General features: G+C 37.9%; 1 protein-coding gene across 1 annotated transcript in view; it reads right to left on the reverse strand.

Moving 5' to 3' along the window:
- The window catches only part of LOC136877626 (protein regulator of cytokinesis 1), a 367851-nt gene that overhangs the window by 86544 nt on the left and 258004 nt on the right, over positions 1-23303 (reverse strand). The window contains exons 10-11 of the mRNA XM_067151812.2: positions 16415-16573; positions 368-616 (exon numbers count right to left, since the gene is read on the reverse strand). Of these exons, the coding sequence (XP_067007913.2) occupies positions 368-616; positions 16415-16573 (408 nt within the window). The remainder of the gene's footprint in view (positions 1-367; positions 617-16414; positions 16574-23303) is intronic.

Here is a 23303-nt window from a genome sequence, read left to right on the forward strand (position 1 = left end):
ACAATCTCCTTTCATTCCTTGATAATTTTTTTTTCAATAGCACTCCTCTCATATGTCTTCCAGTAGCTTTTTAAAGACATCCAAGCACAAATCATTTTGACGTTTCATTACGGGCTCATACGTTATGCCTAGAATTTCATAGAGTTATGTACAAAATAATATGCTTCCAAGAATTATAATGAGAGCAATGCTATATTTTACTATGTTGTTCAACAAACAAAAAAATCACACACAAGAGAGAGAGAGAGAGAGAGAGAGAAAGAGAGAGAGAGAAAGAAAGAGAGAGAAATGAAACTCACCAAATTAGACACAAAGGCCATTACCCCAATATTACATATATCATCACCACCAATGAGATGTAACTTACTCTGCGTCTTGTAACCTTTCCCAAATCTCCTGTTTGCTTATTTTCGTCCAACTTTCTCATTTTTTTAACAATTTGTTGGTGGGGTGTGTTGCTGCAAGCCAAATCTCCTGGTTGCTTATTTTCATCCACCTTCTTCATTTTAGCATATGGTTGCTGTGGTGTGTTGCTGCAAGCCAATTTTCGTTTGGAACACGAAGCTGTTCGGGTATTCACTTTAGAAGCAGAATCCTGTTGCTCCTTCCCCTTTTTCTGGAAGAGCATAATGTATTCAAATTTTGAAATAAATAAAAAATTAATAAAATAAACAAGAAATCTGTCTAGATTACAACAAATTAGATGCACTGTTCATGCAACATAAGAGGACACGTTATGGCAACAAAATTACAAGTACAAGCAAGTTGCTTTATGTCGCACCGACAAAGGTATGTCTTATGGCGATGATGGGACAGGAAAGTGCTAGGCGTGGGAAGGAATTGGTCGTAGCCTTAATAAGGTACAGCCCCAGTATTTGCCTGGTGTGAAAGTGGGAAATCATGGAAAACCATCTTCAAGCCTGCCGTCAGTGGGGTTCGAACCCACTATCTCCAGAATACTGCTTACTGCTCATTCAGGACAGGTATTTCAGGCTCCCTATAGGAATCAAAATGTGCATCATACTGGTTACTGGCCGCACTTAAGTGACTGCAGCTATCGAGCTCAGTAAATTAAAAGTACAGTAGAACTCCAGTTATAAGGATCACCAGACCATCCAGGGAAAAAAGAATGAAATACAGTAGAATTCCGCTATAGCGACTATGACATATAACAAGAACTCCGCTATAGCGACGCTATTTTTATGTCCCTTCAAAATTCCTACATTAAACTGTGTACCGTCCTTCGGTTACAGCGAGAGCCTTATCATTGACGCACCCGTTATTACGAGTGATTAAGTGCGCAAGGTTTTTTCCGTTACCGTCATTTATGCACCCCATTTATGATATTGCCTGCAATCAATTACCTTCGGCATCGTTTCCTAGCCATGTGCACTAGCGAGTTCTCTCATCGACATTCGAAGGCGATGTCGGAGTCGATTAATAATACCCGTTGACTGCTGTCCCGTAAGGAAAATTCGAAATGAAAGAGAACATATTTTTGTAATAAATGTGTAAATAACGTGTCCGATAACTGTTGTTAACTCGTTAAAAATTAAGGCTGACTAAACGACCGCTTAATTTTGAGGCTGAACACTGCAATTAAGTAAGAATGGCATACACCTCGGATATGGCAGAGTGCTTAATTGATTTTCGAGGTTAGTTTATATTTTCTCGCGTCTGGTAAAATTACGGAAAGGCTATTATAAAAATTTATAGCTAGAAGGTTATAATTTATCCACTGGCGCTTGAAGAGTGTTTTCATCGTACGTACAGTATGGTTAAGTTTGAAAAGGTGACGCTGTTTGAATAAGAAAAACGTTTGCAACAAAATGCGATCAATCATCTTCGGTACGGTCAAGTTTTCTCACTTTGTGCATTTGCAAGCTCTCTCATCAACATTCAGAGGCAATGTTGGAATTGATTAGTAACACCCGCCAACTGCTGTTCTCTAACGAAAATTCAAAATGAAAGAGCATAACACGTTTTCGTAATAAATGCGTAACGTGGACGATAGAAGTTGGTAACTCGTTAAAAATAATGACTGAAGTAAACTATGACTTGATTTGAATGTTATATACTGAAATGAAGTAAGAATGTGATACACCTCAAGATATGGCAGAGTACATCACTGATTTCAGAGGATATTTCATATCTTCTTGCGTCTAGTTACATTTCGGAAAGGCTATTTATATACATGCAATTTTTTCACGAGTAGGTTTGTTCTCTACATGCGTTTCAAATATGTTTTCATGATACATATACCTACGGTTACGTTAGGTGACACCGTTTGAAGAAGAAAACTGAACTGTTTACCACAGAAATCTCTGGAGTGATCGCGCATTTCTCCGAATCCAAGACTTTTCTTTCTCAGAATCTCATGTGAAAACTCAAGGGTTGTCTTGCATTCGCGGCCTAACAGTAAGTTAATGGATACCACTGGCAACTACTCGGTAACCACGTCGCTTCTTTCCACATGCGCACAAAACTCGTTGACAAACGACTGCCTCTTTACTATAGCCTACATCGCTAGCCGAGACAATTAGTTGTACAGTGCCTGTATGTAACGTCACTGGATCTCAGGAAATAGTGAAGTGTGTATGGCGTTCTGTTAGCTTCTACAAAAAGTTTCTCAAATCTGCAGGGTGGCATCAAAACATGCGAGCCTTCGAATTCATAGAAAGGCAATGGATACTCAGTGGCAGAGTTATAACGCGTCTATTGTATTTGACGCTTAGTAAAATTAAGTTTTATAGACAGCAGGAATATTTTCGTGATGGGTAGTAGTATTGTAAAGATATTGTAGTATTGTAGTCGATATTATGATACCAATTTTAAGGTAATGGTTATTAAACACTCGTAAATGTACAATAATTCTGCAGCCGCAAGAAAATATGGCATAGGCCTAACTAAAGCAAATATTTGACGTTAGCATGAAGACAGAACTAAAAAAATGCGCAGGCCTACTGTACAAAAAATGCATTCAATGGTGCGCAACAAGGACGGTTTAAAGAAGTCGAAGATGAAATTGTGAGGTATGTGCACGAAAAACGCAAGGGCGGAATGGCCATACCGTGGCGCAATAAACTCATTCGTTGATTATCAACGTCCGCGATTAGGCCTGTACATCGCTAGCCGCTGAATTTGGCCGAACCCGGCAAGTGAGATGTGCTTGTAGCAGTAGCTGGTTATATCTGACGCTGAGTAAAAGTAACAGTTTTATAGACAACAAACAGCACGACGAAAGTTAATGTTCGGCGTCTAAAAATGCGTAGGCCTACTGTACAACAAAGGCATTCATATGATTTTACAAAGTATGTTTCGAGCCTCATTAAAATTTTTTGAAGGAAAAAGCGGGGTTTATCTTGGATTCGGAAAAATACGGTACTATATTTTTTTCAGAATGAAATTAAACACACACTTTCACATAGTATCGGATTTTGAAAAAAAAAAAACAAGTAAGCCGTAGTGTGGATATCATCTGCGAAACACAAGTTTTGAACAAACTGATTGCCGTTTCATATCGATTTTAATGTATACGGGGGATTTTCCGACTTTTATTAAAAATCTGATATAACGACAATCCGTTATAGCGAGTAAATTTTTCGCTGTTATGAATTCTCGCTATAACGGACTTCTACTGTATTGGCTTTTTGAAAATGACTATCTTCTCACAAACAATGATTATTCAGTATTTGCTTCATATTTGACATTCCTACTGTGAAACAAGTTTAGCGCTACCACATCGTCGTTGGCCGCTACTCGTTTCCAAGAATACCTTTTCCTCCTGTAGTTCCTCTTCAAGTCTGTTGGCTCTGTGGAGATGTCACTGATGACTGATCAAGGCAAACTTTGCATGAAACATGTGGCCATACAAGTCACATCTAAAGATGGGTGGAGTACGTGATTGGATATGACGTAGTTTCAGCTTTTCACGTGTTTTAACATCAACGTGCCTGCTCAAAAAGTGAGACACCTTCTGCAGTAGCTTTGTGCCAGAGAACACGGTTTAGTGCAGTTGTTGCCCAGCTGTTAGCATTTATGCTGGTGCAATTCATAGTGTGCTTAAGTTGATCTGTCTAACATTTCACAGATGCACCTTGAGGCCTTTTGCCATGACCAATCTCACCGTAGAGAAGTTGTTTAGGCAGTCTGCTTCATTCATACGCTGGATGTGACCAATCCATCTAAGCCAATGAGTGATGAAGGCTTCTATGCTGTTCATACGTGCATTGTCAAGAACTGCTACACTGCTCATGTAGTCATCCCATTTGATGTTCATGATGGATCTAAGTTTCTGCTGATTGAAGCATTCCAGTTTATGTCATGACAAAGTGTCCAGGTTTCACATCTATATAGTAATGTTGTTATAACTACAGCTTGGTGACACCATTAGTATGGTATACAATTTTGAGATCCTTATTCACGAAAACTGTGGGAGAGGCAGCCGTAAGCTGCATGGCCAGAGCATATTCTATTTTCCATATCCTTTTCTGAGTTGCAGTGTGTAGTTAGAATTCTACCAAGGTAGGTGAATTGGTCTACTTCTTCAAGAGGTGTTCCTGCTATGACGACATTTAGTTCAGGGACAGTACCACTTGGTGCCAGCTGCGCAGGTACTTCAGTCTTATGGGTGTTGGTCATACGAAACCGTTCATGAGCTTCCTTAAAACAGTTGATGGATGTTTGAAGCTTCTCAGGTGTTGCATTGAGAACTGTGGAATGTCTCTTTCAAAGACATTTTTATTATACGGTGTAAAATAATATTGTAGTATATTTTATTTGTATTCCTTTCATCTATCTAAATTTGAAAATGTAACTACTAAACTGTAATATTTTGTAACATTCTGGAAAGTTTCGCGACGCAGACTTTTGGAACAGGGTGTGTCTGCCCTTGTCGATTCTAGAAGCATGTTTTTACTAATTTCGGAAGATGGAAAGTTCGTGATTAGGGTTAGGTAATGTTCTGGAATATTGTGAAAATATTGTGACTTCGTAAGGGGTTTTGATTGGTGGACGTGGGTGGCGAGAGCGAAACTTCTGTGGTCTGATTGGTTACTCGGTGATCGCACCGGGGCCAGCCTAGCTTTCTTAAGAGAACGAGGCAAGATTTCGTGGTCTTTTAGTTTCTCGTCAGTCCAGCGATGAGACGCACGTCGGCTATCCTCCCTCCCAGGATGGGCTGTCTTGGGGTAAGCGCTGTTGGTTTCATTTCCACCGTAATTTATATTTAATGTTTGCTTGTACTTTCACATAGGAGTTTACTCCTACTCGCCCAGATTCGCCACTCTATTATTCAAATGCCTGATCTTTTCAGCTGGGCCTGCCCGTTTGATTTTGGAGGCATTACCCCTTTATTTTAACTTGGTAAACCATATAATTAGTACATTAATGTTATTTCCCTCGGGGTTTGCCTCCAGTAAGTCTGTATTACTTTATGCATTCTAGTTTTTCCTCTGTCCTGCACCTGAAGGGTTTTTGGCATGGGAGCAAGTTGAACTGGCCTCTGCATCAAGTAAGTATTTCTGCTTTCCCCTTGTTTCAGTTATGTGGCGCGATTGTCTGAAAGCGCCGTTAGCTTTCACTTAATGTTGTATTACTAATATAATGTGTTTCTTAATACCTGTAATCATTGTATTATGCAAGTTGCATTATGTTGAAGTATCTCTGTACCTTAGCCTCTTGACTCAAAGGAATTGTCCTTTGCAAAGTTTTATTTTGGAATATAATATTGCAGAAAAGGGATCACCGTTGATTTTTCTAGAAACCCGCAACCTACGTATCCCAAATGCCCCTGGTAGGGTTTCCATGCCCGCTCCACATCCTTTATTCAGTCGTCCCGTTGCCCAACCTAATGTTCATTTGTTTAGACTTGATGCAGTTTATCTGAGGTTGGGTTTGGTGCTATGGATGTTGAAGTGCCGTGTAATTCAATTTTTCCTTGCTGTGTATTGTGTAACCATTGAAAACTGGTTACATATTAGCAGCAGAGCGTGGTTCATTGCGGACGAAAGAAAAGTGAACGGTGATCGCCGTAACTAACCTAAAAAAGCTTGAGTCTAAAATTCTTTTCTTTTTAACAAGACTAAAGATACACTTTATGATCTATATGGATCAAGCTGGACTATATTCTCGTGTATTCAGACTTAATAACTGAGTTACCTTCTCAGATTTTACAGAATTATACTTTATGGTCAGATGCACCATACTCTCATCATATTGTACCACAATTTTAACTTGTTACAATTTAACATTTGTCATTGTAGGTGCTTGTCATGTGGTTTACATTGTTTTTTTGATTAGTTGTGCTTTGCTCAATTGATTCATTGGCTGATCAAGCGCAATGAGCGTCGAAACTAGTACCAATCTTCTATGAACAACATGCGATCTAACTCACGTAAATAAATTGTAATTGTATTGAAAAGGTGGAACCTTAACATTTTCAATTTACTGTAATGATGTGATATACTGGAAAATTGAGTCAATAATAGACACAATGAGGAAAAGAAGAACTGCCTTTCGTTCTGCCATATATCAAGATTAGATGAGGGAAAAAAACCTATTAAAACAGCTATCTCGTTTTGGAAAGAAAAAAAAAAATGGTTGGTTCAAAGAATCCAAGATGATTTAGAAGAGTTGAATATTACCATGCAACAAATTACAAAAAGAGAAAATTTAAAACTTAAACATTGCAACAAAAACAATATGGCAGTCTGATGTAGGAAGTGCAGCCAGGTCAGAAAGAATGACGTGATTTGGGGAGAGCAAGATGCTGATAGCTAAATTCCCATTTAATTCTTTGAAGACTTAGATGTATATGGTTTGATTTAAGTGCTCCAATGTGGGTGTAATATATGAAAATAAATAACTTATTTTGTACAGATGTTCAAAATCTTCTCCAATTGGGGGAGAAAGAATATAGGCCTAGCAACTGGCATGTTTTGACTCTTCCAAAAGAAGTCTTAAGGCTATCGTTCTCAATGCAATTTTAATTTTGTGTAAAATATTACACAAAATACGTTCACTTCTTTGCATAAAACCAATTTATTGCTGCTACATCTATTCCTTAACAACACACAGTAATATTTAATCATAGACAACAATACACTATTCACACTGACGTACTTTACTGTCGATTCTGCCAACTACAGACATCAACAATTCTCACACTGCTTTTTGACTTCACTATCACACAGCCCATTCTGTAAAGTACAGATATCAACAATTCCCACACTGTTTATTCACTTTGCCATCAGAACGCCAGATTGACTACCCTTTCACTCAAGTCAATTCTGAAAAGTACAGATATCAATCAACTCCTTTCCACCACTGTCTTCATCGTCACTCTTGGATTTGTCAGCCAAGAGAGCCTTGAATTTGATGTGAACCAAGGAACACAGATGATATTCATAAAACATTGGTGTATTGAATCTTTGTTTACACAGCCAGCAATATAGATTCAAGAATTTGGTCCTCAGAAGTCATGTGTGTTGATTTGGGCTGCTTGTAATTGAGCTTACAAATGGCACAGAACTTCGTTCTATCAGACAGGGTATGCCAGAACTCTTCAGTTTCTTCTAGAATGCGTTGCTTTTGACGTTTACTCATACGCATTTGCTGTAAGGTCTGCTTATGTAATAATGATTGTTTCCTCATGGCACTTAAGTGTTTAGATGATTAGAACTGCATTTTGTACTCCTCTACTGTGTCACATTGTGTAAAACAATGAGGGCAAGATAGATCATACACAGGTTTCTTTCGTTGACCTCCTTCAGTTGTAGAATGAGCATCTTTTGCATTGTTAGCCTCTGAATTGGTTTTCTCTTCACATTTCTTCTTGTTGACTGTTTTCCAAGGGGTGCATATAACTTTTTACTTTATCAAGGTCTAATTCTACGCTGTTGCTTTTGTCATTAATTTTCGAAATATCTTCTTTTCGATCTTTGACCCAGGAACTGATTCGGCTTTTTATTTCTCGAGACTGGGCCTCGATTTTCCTTTCGAGTTTTTCAGATTGGGTCTCAAAGTAGTTAGTTGGGCAAGCATAACGCCTACTCAGTCATTGGTTTCCTTCTCCGATAAGACTTCGAAGTCGAAACTGCATGGCTCCTCCTCGTTTTCTATGAAATCCTGGCATAGCCTCTCTTGAAACTCCTCCTTGCTTCCAGCTGTCGGTAACCCTCCGGATACCAGGGCCTTCCGTAAAATCACCACGGTCACATGATCAAACTTCATCGCTGAGTTTCGAAAGTCTTGTCGCAGTCACCAATTTATCGTGCTCTGTATGAGATTTTTTACTTACGAAATAAAAACATCACACGAGAACATGTTTACTTATTTCTAAACAACTTTAATGTGACCACAAAACTGATCTTAGTCTCGTCAATCTCTCCTTTTAAACACCACTGTTAATTTTTTTATTACTCTCGATCAAAAAACTATCGCTCCCCTCAAACAATCTACAAAGAATATGTACATGTTTCACACCAGAGACCTAATGTCAATGTTTCTTGGAGTCTGTGTGCCTGTACGTCCGTTGCTATGTTAAGCAGGATAAGCATATGGATGTTATATGTCCAGGGATACGAAACATTAATATATTAACATAATACCTTTGACTCATCGTAAAACTTCAAAATACGATTATTGGAGGTTTCATTATAATTAGGATATCTGTCCTACGACAGCTAATATGACTAATATGACTGGAACCGAAAAACAAACCGGTCTAAAACTTCCTAGCCAATAGCGTCCAATAAACCTCGGGTCTGATCTGCAGTGCGAGGTTTTGCATTGTGATGGAGAAGGACAATTCCCTTAGTCAGTATGCTGTGTCTTTTGTTTTGTATCACACTGCATAGCTTTCTCAAGGTTTGGTGGTAGGCTTCTGCATTGAAAGTGGTTCCTCGTATGAAGTCGACCAATGAAACCCCATGCCTACCTCAAAACACGGACTCCGTGATGATCTTGTGCTGGGACACAGTCTGTTTGGCCTTCACCTTTACAGGCGAATTTGCGTGTCTCCATTCCATGCTCTGTTGCTGCGACTTGGAAGTGATATGCGAAACCCATTACGATCCGACTCAACATGCCACCACCTTCTTTGGGACCCAACGGGTGCACATTTTCCAAAAGTTTAGGTTTTCCTAAACAATTCTGTAAAGCACTGACCTAGACACGTCAGGAAAGGTGTTTGAGAGAGCTGTTATTATCAAGCGTCTGTCCTCACGAATCTGGTTCAACTGAAGCCACCAAATAGTCTGATCGGAGAGGGCCTCGTCACGGACAGTGTCGTACCCACTTAATTTGCCTTCACTCATGGCATTAGCACCTTACACTTCGCAAATCTGTCGGTGAATGTCTGCAGCAGGCAGGTAAAATTTGTTTGCCTTTAATGTTCTATCACGTCCACTTTGTCCGAAGAAAATCCTGCGTCACAACATTTGCCACTTTTTTTTCTCTTTTCTTTTTGAAAAGGAAAGGGTATTGACCTAAAGCCTTACACACAAATTACTGTTGAATGTCCCCTACAGGTACATTGAAGCTCTATGAAATTAGCTGGCCTCTCCTTGTTAGATATTACGCTTCAGACTGTTCATGAAATTGTAGGAGACTATGTTCATGAGTGGAAGACAGTGTATAGAATTCTGCAAAGAACTGCAGCTGCCACAGCCACATTAACAAGGCATTACATTATTTTTCCCCCGCAAGAAAAGAATGCCTGAAAATTATTCAAGACATCAGCTATCACATTTTCCGTTCTTTCCTTTTTCAAGCACACTTGCATACTTTCAAATTTGTAACATTTGTCTTGCATTCATCGTAACTCTTTTGTAGCCTCTTACTTGACATGTTTACGTCTTAGCGGTCTCTGCTAACCATAACCTATAATAATGTAAACTGTGTGTGACAAGATTCTATTTCAACACACCACTAGCAGAACTTTATGTAAAGAAACAAGAGACACTTATTGCTAAACATGTTCGGAAATCTCACAAATGTGTTCATGAAATAGGGTACTTTTAACTGAAGTATGAAATTAATATCAAATGTTAGTTAAAATAGTTGAAGAGACTGGGCATGAATGTTCGGGTGTGTTCCATACAGGACGTTGGAAGAACATTTCCAGAAGTTAGATTTCTAGACAGTCAATGTAGACCTGGAGTTAGTCTTGCCTTGTGATGAAGGGAATAATCAGTGTGAGCACTTGGTAGATTCACTTGTCACAATTGACTGTAAATTGCTTCAGTGTGCCATTTATTTTAAATTGTGTAGTCTGAAAGCGAACTGAGTGGAATAAACTCGGTGGCAAAGTGGTTTTCTAATCAAGAAGTGAACGTACCTCGTGTGGTATTTATTTACTCCAAGTAAAATCACACTGAAGAAAAAAAGTTGTTAATGCAAGTCTTGTTGCCCGTGAAACATATTTATTTCCACACTTGGACTTCAAACTGGGAATAATGAAACAGTATGTCAGAACTGACGCATGTGAGGTGCAAGGCCGACGTTGCGTACTTTCATCCCAACGACTCTGCGAGGCTCATGGTTTCCCAGGCTGCGAAGCGGATCAGTTGCCAAGCATATGTCTTGTTCAATGGATCTCGCAGCCTGTGCGCTGCTGTTGGAAGAGGAAGCGGATTATGTGTTGGTACTGGAGGGTTTTATTCACCCCTATAGCAGTATGAATGGAAACTGTTGTTGATCTTGTATAATGTCAGCCTATATCGTCCAAAACCTTCTCCAGAATGAGCAAATTCCTTGCCAGAATGAACACTATTTGCAATTTACAGAAGAAAACATGATTCCTCTGGCAGCTTACAACGGGGAGAAATTCTACACATGATGCTTTGATGATAAGAGACAGCTTCAAGAAATATTTTTGTAGCAGGGAGGGAGGATTTGCATGGCAAAGAGAATATGCTAACGGGAGGGAGTGAAAGTTTTTTCTAACAGACAAACATGTGTTTGTTTACCTATAGTTTACTTTTTCTGTGACCCAATTCGCGCAATAACGGAATGAACACCGTTATTAAAATAAAACGTGATTTTATTAAATGAACAATACTGAACTCAAATTTTGTAAAATTATATATACTGGCATATTTGATATTAAAGTAATGGATTTATTGGTTGATATATCATTTCTAACTGTTAATTATTTAATCCCTTGAAACTGAACTCATATTTGTTATAACATCAATAATAATAATAAGCCACTCCACCACCGATCCACAGAGGCAGCTACCACATCAATGAAAAAACAAAGAATCCCAAGAACGGAGGTTCCAAATGACAGTAAATTAACATTAATTGTCTGGAACGTCCATTTTTGGAGTTTCTATTTTTATGAACTCTTTCCTTCTCAAGACCATCGTATAATACATAAAACTAGCAACATTTATTAGCTGTTCTATCCAGCTTCAGCGATATTTTCCATAAGTTGTCTTTCACAACGTTGTTTTTGTAGCTCTGGTGTTGTAAGTTATACAACACTGGGGGTGCATTCTAACTTCTTCAATCATTTCCTTGTCCATTTTCGTCCGTAAAACTCATCGTGTTGCTTAAAACAGTGAAAACAAGAACAGAAACAATGTTGCCTCGCACAAATCTGGCCGGACGAATCAGTGCGTGGTGACGCTGCGAGGTCTCAGCTTGAGAAACCACATGCACAAGCTCGTGTAGTCTGAATTTGTGAGAGGCGGGCCTCGCGCGCATCGGTTCTGAGAAATCAAGCCTTTAAGGTATTATATAAAAATAGCGCATGCTTCAAATATCTATACACAACATTTTTCACATTATCAGATGGAAAAATCTAAGGAGTATTTGATGGACCTCAGATTCGTAAACTAAAGGTGAAAAACAACTTCACAGTAACAATGACCACAACTGAGGAAGATGCACGGAACACATTCAAAGAAGTAGAGACAAAATTCCCAGGAAAAATCAAGGATCCTCTATACAAAGAAACTAAGAAACATTAGACGTCAACCAACTGACTCATTCATTGTCGCTGACCCAAAACTACTGGACGTTAAAGAAATGAAATTTTGAGGATGCATTTATATTACAATGTAGGTGCTCGCTAAGGGGGGAGGGATTTTTTGGATATTCTGTCAGTAAGGGGGTGAAAAGGGGGGTGAATTTTTAAAATGAGCATCTATATCTCAAAACTTTAAAAGTTTACAGATGTAAAAATTGGCATTTAGAATCTCCTTTAAAAGTAAAGAAACATTTTTTTGTCTTCGGAAAATTCCACTAGAAAGGGGGAAAAAGGGTGAAAAAGAAGTTAAATGCCTTTAATGAGGATACTCATATCTCAGAAACTGAAGATATTACAGACCTGAAAAAGGGTATTTGGAATCTCTTGTAAATGTAAAGAAACATAGGTGATTTGTTTAGGGAAACTCCACTTAAGAGGAACTATAAAGGGGTAAAATTTTAAAATGAGCATGTTACAGAAGTGAAAAAATGGTATTTTTAATCTCTATTAAAAATAAAGAAAAAAGTATCCTTTGTTTTCGGAAAAACTACTTAGGTGGGGGATAAAAATGACTGAAAATGGGGTTGAAATATATTAGGATACTGATACACTACCGCTCATTAATTTCAATACACCCTGGTATTTCAGATTTAAAACACAAATCAAACGTTATTTCTCACAAAAGATAATTATATTAACTTACACATATATAATACAATCACAAACATTATATTTTACTTTCATCAAAGTCTCCTCCTTTGGATTTAATGACTGCCTCACAAACTCGAGGCATGTGGTCAATCAGTTTTTGTAGGTATTGTGAATCTATATGATTCCACACATCCTTAACAATATTCCAGAGATGTTCCTTGCTGGATATATTAGCTTCCCTGATACGTCTGTCCACTTCATCCCAGACCATTTCAATGGGATTGCAATCAGGCCTTAGGGACGGCCATACAATATCTTTCAGTAATTACTGTTTTTCCTTTGATGCGATGTAGTTCGTACAGTATGCTGAGCGATGTTTTGGGTCATTATCCTGTTGTAAGGTGAACCCTTTCCTTATTAAGCGCAATCCACTTGGTACTGCATGATAATGAAGTATGCGGTGATACTGCTTCTGATCCATACATCCTGCTATTTTCATAATGTCGCCAACTCTATCTCCGGCAAAACATCCCCAAACCATAATAGAACCTCTGCCGTGTTTAACTGTAGGTAGACAAATCGTGAACAAATATTCTCCTTCTGGTTCCAAAAATCTCGAACTTTGATTAATTGGTGAATAACACCTTCGTCCACTTTTCCAATGTTCAATTCCGATGTTTTCTACCCCATTCAAGTCTCTTCTGTTTATTTATGGGCCTTAGAAGGGGTTTTCTTGCTATGACACATCCTTCAAAGCCGGCTTCAATCACTCTCCCTTTTACTGTAAAACATATTTTTGTCGTATTCATTTCTACCAATTCTGCACGAATTTGGAGCGCTGTTTGGAATCTATTTCTCTTACTGGTAATTCTGATATATTTATCATCACTTTTAGTTGTTTTACGAGGTCGTCCTGGTCGTGGTATATCCTTATTGCTACCTGCTGTCTTTTGGCGGTGAAGGGTGTGCAAGGTGTATTGCACTCTCCTGTAGACGCACTACACTGTTTCGCAATTTGGCGAATAGATAAACCTGCTGGGCTAAGTGCTACAATTGCAGCACGTTTTTGTATGGATATCTCCTAGCGATGTGCACACTTCAACTGTCACGAAGGAACCGACATGCAGGAACCACATGTTATGTATCGTAGCAATGTTTGCTGTTCGCTGCAGATATCACATCACTAGAGGGAATACCACAAATGCACCAAATGAGGCGTCCATCGGCAAACAGGTAAACAAACATATCCGATAGGTACACAACGTTTATGTACACAACATTGGTTGTCGGGTACTATTGTATCTCGAACACCACAAACAAAAATCATGTCATGTGTATAACTGTTGTACTATTCCTTTGCTTCCTCAACCACACTCACGGTATTAGACCTTATCTACAGAGAATGAGATATCAATTATTGGGTGTATTGAAATTAATGAGCAGTAGTGTATCTCAAAAACTGAAGATGTTACAGACGTGAAAATTTGTATTTGGAATCTCCTTTAAAAATTAATAAAAATTTTTTGTTTTTGGAAATCCGTTTAAAGAAGGGGGGGAATTGAAAAATTAGTTGAATTATTTGTATGAAGATAGCATTATCTCAAAAACGAAAGATGTTGCAGACATGAAAATTGGTATTCGGAATTTGCTTTAAAAGTAAAGAAACATGTATTCCTTCGATTTCGGAAAATCCATTGGGGGGGGGGGGGTTTGAAGGATTTGAAAAACGAAATGATTTAATTGTATGAGGATAGTTACATCTAATAAAAACTAAAGTTGTTACAGATGTGAAAATTGGTATTTGCATCTCCTTTAAAAACAAAGAAAAACACATTTTTGGTGGAAAATCATCTTGGGGGCGGGGTGAAAAGGAGTTGGAATTCCTTCTATGACGACACAATTCTGAAAAACTGTACATGTTACAGTCATGATAAGTGGTATTTAGATCCTTTACTAATAAAGAAACAAGTACTTTTTCCAGAAAATTTACTTAGGTGGGGAAGTGTGAAAGGAAGGGAAAAAAAAGTGAATTCATTTTATGGGGATACTCATATCTCAAAAATGAAGGTAAGAGATGTGGACATTGGTATTTGGAATCTCTTTTAAACAAACACTCATTTTCTTGGGAGGGGGGTAAATCAACAACACGGTGGGATGAAAAAGGAGTTAAGACCAATTAATTTTACTGTTCATAATGTACTTGATTCTGATAATAAACTGATCATTTTTAATCTTTCCTGGGTTCGTTTCCAAGAGCTATCTTTTCCTTTGAAGAACTTATAGTTAGATTACAGTAGATTCTCCTGGCATGTAAATAAAAATTTAAACACATTTGAAATAAGCAATACGAATGATATTAACCGTGCAATTGTTCATCTCTATAAGGTCAAGAATGCATGGAAGTATATCGTTCGTATCGCCAGAAATCCCGCACACTTACCACGCGCGACAATGGTGCTGGTCACAATGTCAGCAGTCGTGCATCTTGCTGCAGGGTCCAGAACAACAACAACAACAACAACAACCTAAATTCAACTAATATCGCCCACCCTAATAATAATGTTCAGGACTATCGTCAAAATGTGTGGACCACGCTGGAATTGGGTCCTGGCCGGGTAATGACTACAAATGCAGTCCGGCCGTGGGTTCAGTACCGCCAAGGCACCCAAGACGTCACGCCGGATCTTCAAAGATTTGATCCATATTAAAAATGCTTATAGGAAAAGATGGCAAAGATTTAGGGACCCAACTGACCAGACGGAATACCTGGAGCTAGCCCAGGAAGTACAAAATCTATTACTGGAAAGAAAGATTGAAAAGTGGGAGGAACTTTGCCGTAATCTCTCAGAAAACGAGTAAAATTGTGAATTTAGGTGGATTCTCTCAGAAAATGAGTCAGACCGTTAATTTCAGCGGATTACATATAAAACGTTAAAACATTCAATTATAAATTTCAGTATAATATCGTAGCGAAACACGGGTATCTTGCTAGTAGGTAATATGAGCCTAAAGCTTCATTTCTTAGACTCTCATTTAAGTGAAGAGCAAGGTGAAAGGTTTCACCACGATCTCGGCTGCCTAGATTCTGCTTCCATGATGTTCTTTCGCTGTCCATGTACCTATCACGTATGTCAAAACTGGTGTGAAATATATCGAGTACAGAATTTACTCGCATTTCTCAGGGACATCCTGGTCCCAATCTATACCTCTCGCACATTGGTAAAACCCATTGGCTTGTTGGATTCTCTTTGCAATTTATTTTTATTTTTCCATCTTCTGCAAAGTACAGGGGAGAGCAACGGGAAACTACCTCACTCATCTTTTCCCTAGTATGCTTCTTCAGTGAAGCCTAGGTTACCTATGACAGCTGTTGGCGGAACTGTGGAGGCTCAAACCAGCCTTCGGGCTGAATACCCAACATACAAAGTACACTCCCCAAATATTTTAACATTTTCACAACTTTTAACAGTCTTTCTTTACTTCAATATTCCATCTTCCTACTTTATTTCCTCTCTTCATTACTAGTCTTAACTCTTCTCCACCCTTATTTTCATTCAATGTTCTATCTCCCAATTCCACACAGTATCTTGTTCTTGTACCTTCATTTCATCTAGTGTCACACTAAGAAATAAAATAAGGTAGACAGGATGTGCAACAGGTTGTGGGAGCACGATAATAGCACACTGATTCTAGAGAATGACAAAGAAAAGCATAACTTTCTTTGACTTAAGCCTTTTAAGTTAACTTTACGGCAAGTATTCAAAATAAAAATTTGAAATTACTTACCCGTGCTTGCTTCTCTTGCTCCTTATTGACCTTGTATTCATGTTTTTGGTGTTCAATGAAACTCAGAATACATTCACCATAGTACATAAAATTCTTTCCCTCTCTTTCCCTGTAGGAAGCCACATGTTTCCTCAATTCTTCCTCAATTGTTGGCAATTTCTGAAAGGAAAAAGTAAAGAAAATTAATCAAAGTATACACCAAGTTCAGAAATCCTTAGTTTCATTGGATTCATTCAATTGATTTCTAAATTTTATTAAAAAGTGTAAGAACAGAATCTTCCAAAGCTCCTATACCTCTAACATCAATGAATAATAAAAATAAGTTCTTTGAGAGAAATACTGCATTCTACTTAATAAAACCAACAGTCTTATCAAGATGTGAGCACCAGAGAGGAACATTTTTGAAGTCAAAAAAATCTCCTGAAGCCTTATGAGAAAAGGCAATTATTGTTTCAGTCATCAGTCTATAGACTGGTTTGATGCAGCCTTCCATGCCACCCTATCCTGTGCTAACCTTTTCATTTCTACATAACTGCTGCATCACAAGAAAATTAGCAAAGTAAAATAAGGATAATGTCTTTCTACAGCGACCAACCAAGCAGATAAGGGATGAGCAAGGAACCACATAGAAGGTGTAAGAAGAGCTCTTTACTAGTCTAGTGAGAAGTGATACTGAACTAAATATGCATATTTATATATTTGTTAGTTTTGACCCTAAAGATTACAAAAACTGTACCCACGTTCCTAAGCGAAACATTTTTCTAGAAAGAGCCAAAACAAATCTTTCTACTCTGGCTTGGTGATGCCACACCGCCCAAGACGTCTCACACCATGCAGGTGTGTCACAGTTTGAGACTATGGCGTTGGTACAAGTTCTTTATGGCTTGTTTAAGTATTTCTTCGTTACTGTGTCTTCATTATAGCCATGTTTCTTATGTTAGTTCTTTGTGCAGTGATTTGAAATGTAAACAGTATTCCAGTGTGTTTCATTTTTGGATGTTGTATAGAGTCTGGTCTTCAGTCTCATGTAGGACACTAGTATTTTCCCAGAGAAAAATTATCAAAACTCATTAAAATATGGGTTAATTGTAAAATTTGTTCAACATAAAAAATAGTAATTGACGTCAGCATTTCAAATAATGTGCTTTCAACAAATCTGATGTTTTGAAAGCTCCATTACTGCCAACACAAAAGTATAGACACCCTAGGCTAAACGAAAATTGAATTCCTTCAAAATATTTAGGATCAGAAAAATAATTACCTATAAAAGAGTCTTCATTCCAGAAATAATTTGTTTTCTAATTTACTAAACTGCAGTAGCCCTGAAATGAAGGATGAAAGTACATTTGTCCAAGAGTGCGGAAATAGAAAATGCGAGTGTGTGTACGTACATACAAACATAAACATCGAAGACTGTTATGCCTTTCAGCGTTCAGTCTGCAAGCCTCTGTAAATTTATTAAACGTCACCACAAACCTCTCTTTGGAGCTAGTGTTGTGGCCTCATTTAGTTCTATACCTCATATCTTTAAATCGTTAGAAACTGAGCCTAACCATCATAGTCTGTCTCCCTCTACTTCTCCTACACTCTATAACGGAGTACATTATTCTCCTAGGTATCCTATTCTCCACCATCCGCCTCACATGACCCCAGCACCGAAGCCAGTTTATGCATACAGCTTCATCCATAGAGCTCATTCTTAAATTAGCCTTTATATCCTCATTCTGAGTTCCCTCCTGCCATTGTTCCCACCTGTTTGTACCAGCAATCATTCTTGCTACTTTCATGTCTTACTTCTAACTTATGAATAAGATATCCTGAGTTCACCCAGCTTTCGCTCCCGTAAAGCAAAGTTTGCCTGAAAACAGACCGATGTAAAGATAGTTTCGCCTGGTAGCTGACTTCCTTCTTACAGAATACTGTTGATCGCAACTGCGAGCTCACTGCATTAGCTTTACGACACCTTGATTCAGTCTCACTATATTACCATCCTGGGAGAACACACAACCTAAATACTTGAAATTATCGACCTGTTCTAGCTTTGTATCACCAATCTGACATTCAATTCTGTTGAATTTCTTACCTATTAACATCACTTCAGTCTTCGAAAGGCTAATTTTCATACCATACTCATTGCTCCTATTTTCAAGTTCCAAGATATTAGACTGCAGGATTTCGGCACGATCTGCCATTAAGACCAAGTCATCAGCATAGGCCAGACTGCTTACTACATTTCGTGTAGTCGGAGCAAATTAGGATGTGAAACTTACAGGTGTCGAATATCTTGTGATGACCTGAATGAATGTGACCCAGATGTGGATACAAAATCACCATCCTCAGTATAGTTTTTTGGAAGAAACTTGTAGTGAGGATTACAACATGGGCAATTACAATACCTACATGAAAGGTGGAACATTTTCTGCAGAACTTTTACTTCTTAGATATCTGCTTCTCCTGTTTAAATTACATCATTTCTGCAGAGTTTCGGTGTGCAAGACTATCACACAAAACAAAAGAGCATGCATTGTCGTAAACACAGATTGTACAAATTTGGCACGTTTGTACTTGGGCATCTCCAGGGGATTAGTCCTGCCCTGATGGCAACATCCCTACTGCATCGGATATGTCGTGAAATCTTGTTAGTAGGTTTTTCATTAAGACATTTTCCCACTTAGCACATCAAATTCGAAGTCCCAATACTCATTGTATTAAATCCATATAAAAATAACTCACTTATTGCCCCATGAATTGTCACTATTACTGCTTAATACGATCACATTTTTCCTTACCCTGAAAGTGTTGTATGTCATCCCTTGCGAAAGAAATTTTCCAACTTGGGTACGAGCCGTCGCCACAGTTGCGTGATTATGGAAAAAGGCCTTAAATTTATGAACTTCACAGGATAAGTTGCATCTTCGGGGAGCAAGCTCTTAGCCACAAAAATGTTCAGTATTGCTTGCCAGTTAGCAACGAGATTGATGAATAATACAGAGTATTTGTGGTTTTATTTCGGATTCCATTCAGAAGTTAAAAATTTATTTTGTGTCGAGTGGTACGGTTAAGTGTAGCGAATATTTGTCACGTGATATGGTTTACTATATCCGGATCTGGAAAATAATAGTGTAAAATTGACTAGCATGCTGCATATTTGTCTTAAGAAGATAGTCTAGTTATGGATACTAATGAAGACAAAATTAAAATGCATACGATCTTACAGTGCGCAGAGGTTGCGAATGTTGAAGTCTCACCTTCGAGTATCAACTATCACTGGAGTTGGTCGAACTGATTGAAAATGGCAGCCAAAGTCATTCCTCCGGTCGCACGTGTCTGAGTGTAGCCTCCAAATCACTTATTTATAAGGTTCAACCTATTCAATACTAATTACATGTTGTATAGACTTTAATTACAACATTTAACATGGGACCGGTTTCAACATTTAAATGTCATCATGAGCCATAAACAAATCACAAACAAATGAGCAAGGACATTATTAAATCTGGTGTAGCGACACATTGAGACATGTACACGGCCATCTTACTAATCAAAGACTAATACAAGGTTCCGACATATTATCAGAGTACAAAAGTCTTTACACGCCCATTCACACCATGTGTCAAACAAACCATCAAAACAAATGAGCAACGGCATAATAATTAAAACTGACACATTGAAGTATGTACATAGCCACTCACTATTAAAAGGTTAAAAGAAGGTTCCTCGATATGTTATCAAAGCATAAAAGTCTTTATACGCACATTCACATCGCGGGTTAATGTTTGAATTTGTTTACTCCATCTAATGATGGAATATATGATGTATTGCATTAGGAGGATACTCTCATTTTTTCACCTTTGTAAAATGAAAACCGTCAATACGGAATGATTCTAATATCTTGTAATCCAGAAACAATAAACAGAAAAGACTTCCTAATAAACACAGGGGTCTGAAAAAAAAATCAAAACCGAGGATAAGTGAAGCTAAAACAAAATACTTTTGTCAATTAGGATTTACATTGGAGTAATCAAAAGGCAGATTCCTGCAGAAACAATAAATGTATATAAAAAATTATCTAGTTCATGGACAAGTAACATACCTATAAGCACATCCTAACATTGAGCTGCAAGAGCATTCGAAGAATCCACCTTTAGCAATAAAATTGCAAGTTTACCAGCTTTTCCCACACGCTTTCAAGGACAGGCATGAATGGACTTTCTTCTTCTTCTTCTTGCGTTCCGGCCTTCTAACGACCACGTTACAATTTCAATTGTTCCTCCTTAGTTGTTCTTTCCTTTTCTTCCAGTATTCTTTCATAGTTTCACTGTGTTTCTTTTTCCTGTCTTCAGTCCACTTTGTGCCCGTTTTCTTTTCCTTCCTCCCTTGGAATCCTTCCATTTGTAAGACTTTCTTCCTAAAAATCTTTCTTTCCAATAATTCTTCTTCTCGTATGTTGTTCCTTTCCAGGTTTTTCTTGACTTCTTGAATCCAGGTGGTAGTTGATTTCTTTTCCCAAAGGTACTTGAAGATTTGTTTAGTTAGTCTATTGTCATCCATTCTGTAAATGTGTCCAAGAAATAGCAATCTCCTTTTTCTTATTGTTTCTGATATGTTTTCTACGTTCTGGTAAATTTCATTATTACTTCTTAATTTCCAAAACTCTGCAATTCTTGGAGGACCTAATATTTTCCTTATACTTCTTCTTTCTAATATTTCTAATTTATCAAGCTTGTAGTTCAGTGCTAGACATTCGCTGGCATAAAGGCATTCTGGTTTCACTACTGTGTTGTAGTGCTTTATTTTAAGTTTTCTTGATAAGCACTTTTTGTTGCAAGTATTCTTAGTCATACCATACGCTCTTTCCATCTTTTGTATCCTCTCCTCTATAGCAGATTTTTCTAAACCATTTTCTTGAATTGTCTCACACAAATATTTGAATTTCTTTACCTTTTCTATTCGACCAATATCCGTTGCTAAAAACTTTGGGGCACTTTTTATATTCGTCAAAAATTTTGTTTTCTCGGCAGAGATTCTCAAGCCTGTCATGTTGGCTGCCTTTTCTAGGAGATTGACTTGCATTGCTGCATCTGTAAGGCTTTCTGAAAGTATGGCAAAGTCATCTGCAAATGCTAGGCAATTTATTGCAATACCTTTGTTCTTCTTCCCCAGCATGAGTGGCAATATTTTAGATTCTTTCAGTTTTTCATTCCAAATTCTTACAATTTTCTCCATGACACAATTGAAAAGGAGTGGAGATAGACCATCGCCCTGCCTGACACCTGTATTTATTTTGAAAGGTCGAGATACTTCACCCATAAATTTTACTTTCGAGATAGTGTCTGTAAGTGCTTCACGAATTAGGTTTGCCAATTTAGTTTTAACTCCAAATTCACGGATTACTTTATCTAGGGTTTCCCTATCAACAGAGTCAAAGGCTTTTTTAAAGTCAATAAATGTTACAACTATGTCTTTGGAGTTTACTAATCTGTGTCGAATTATAGATTTCAGGTTGAAAATCTGTTCGGAGCAAGGTCTTCCTTCTCTAAATCCACCTTGATATTCACGAATGGGACTTTAAATAAAAGAAAAATCTCAACTGGAAGTAGACAAATGATTTCATTAGTATCTTAGTTAAGAATAAGTTAATTATATTTTAATTACATCTCAAGTAATTAGTTTTGTAAAAAGTTAGTTTTTTTTTCAAATATGCTTCTGAGCAGAAGCTAAAAAAAGAGACTAAGAGGTTTTTATTTCCTTAATTGGAAGAAAACTCGTTTTAGCGATATTCTATTTAAGGACAAGTTTTAATTATAATAGAACCTCGATAATTCAAAATCGGTTAATTCAAAATCCCGCCTAATTCGAAGCAGCTCCCGTTCCCGGAAACATGAGATACAGTTTTGCATGTCATTTAAATTGTTTAATTCGAAATACGGATAATTCGTAATTCGAAGTACAATGTCGGCCCCATTACCGAAATTCAGACTTTTAATTCGAAACTGCCTTTACAGTTTAAAACAATAGTATGCTGCAGAGTAATTTCAACTCTAAATTTATTCGAGTCATAATAAAAAGCGTGTTTCGGAACGTGGAGGGGTAGCTTTCCGCACTTACACTCACATCGGTAGGTCTACAGTGCGCTTCATGATTGCTAAATTGAGTGAAATAGGAATTCTTTTGTACTCAACCTTTTAAGGAACGCCGTAATATCACGTAACAGGCAGTGTGCGGAAAAACAGAATCCGCGAACACTGGCGATGCCGACAGTTGACATAAAAATGTGGCTCATATAATAAATTCGAAGGCACCGAACAATATTGTCATTGCCGGTGAAACTGCAAATGCGAGCCCAAATGGTCTTATAGTTTTAAAGGAGTACGTGCCAGCCGGGGAATCGTACAATCCGGGGGGGTCATTGTAGTGCGTTGCAATGCACATGGAAGCAAGAAACTTTATCCCCTCATCATAGGAAAGTTTGATAAGCCACAATGTTTTAAGGACGTTGGGCACTTTCCATGCCAGTACAAACCACCTACAAATGCAAACAGTACAGAAATCCAAAAAATAATGCATTTGCACCGGGGAACCAGCATAATTTATCCTCGTCTTCGAATTGTGTGATTTTTTTCTTTCGTTGCGTGAGGTTATGTTTGTCAGCGATTTATCCAAGTGCATCATTTGAACATTATAAATGCACCTTGTTGGACAAAATTCGGAAATTGCTTTTTCTATGGCATTTGAAAAGTTTAAACTGTGATTCGAGGTGACTGCATGTATTAATGGGTCTTAGAACACCTTGTGACGCGTTAAGTGTTTACATTTCTGTAGTACGAGAGAAGTGCCACGGCGGGAAATCGTACAAGGATAAAGTCTTAGGAAAATTCGATTTTAAGGG

This window comes from Anabrus simplex, chromosome 7, assembly GCF_040414725.1.
Source record: "Anabrus simplex isolate iqAnaSimp1 chromosome 7, ASM4041472v1, whole genome shotgun sequence".
In the NCBI taxonomy this organism is placed as follows: Eukaryota; Metazoa; Arthropoda; class Insecta; order Orthoptera; family Tettigoniidae; genus Anabrus; species Anabrus simplex.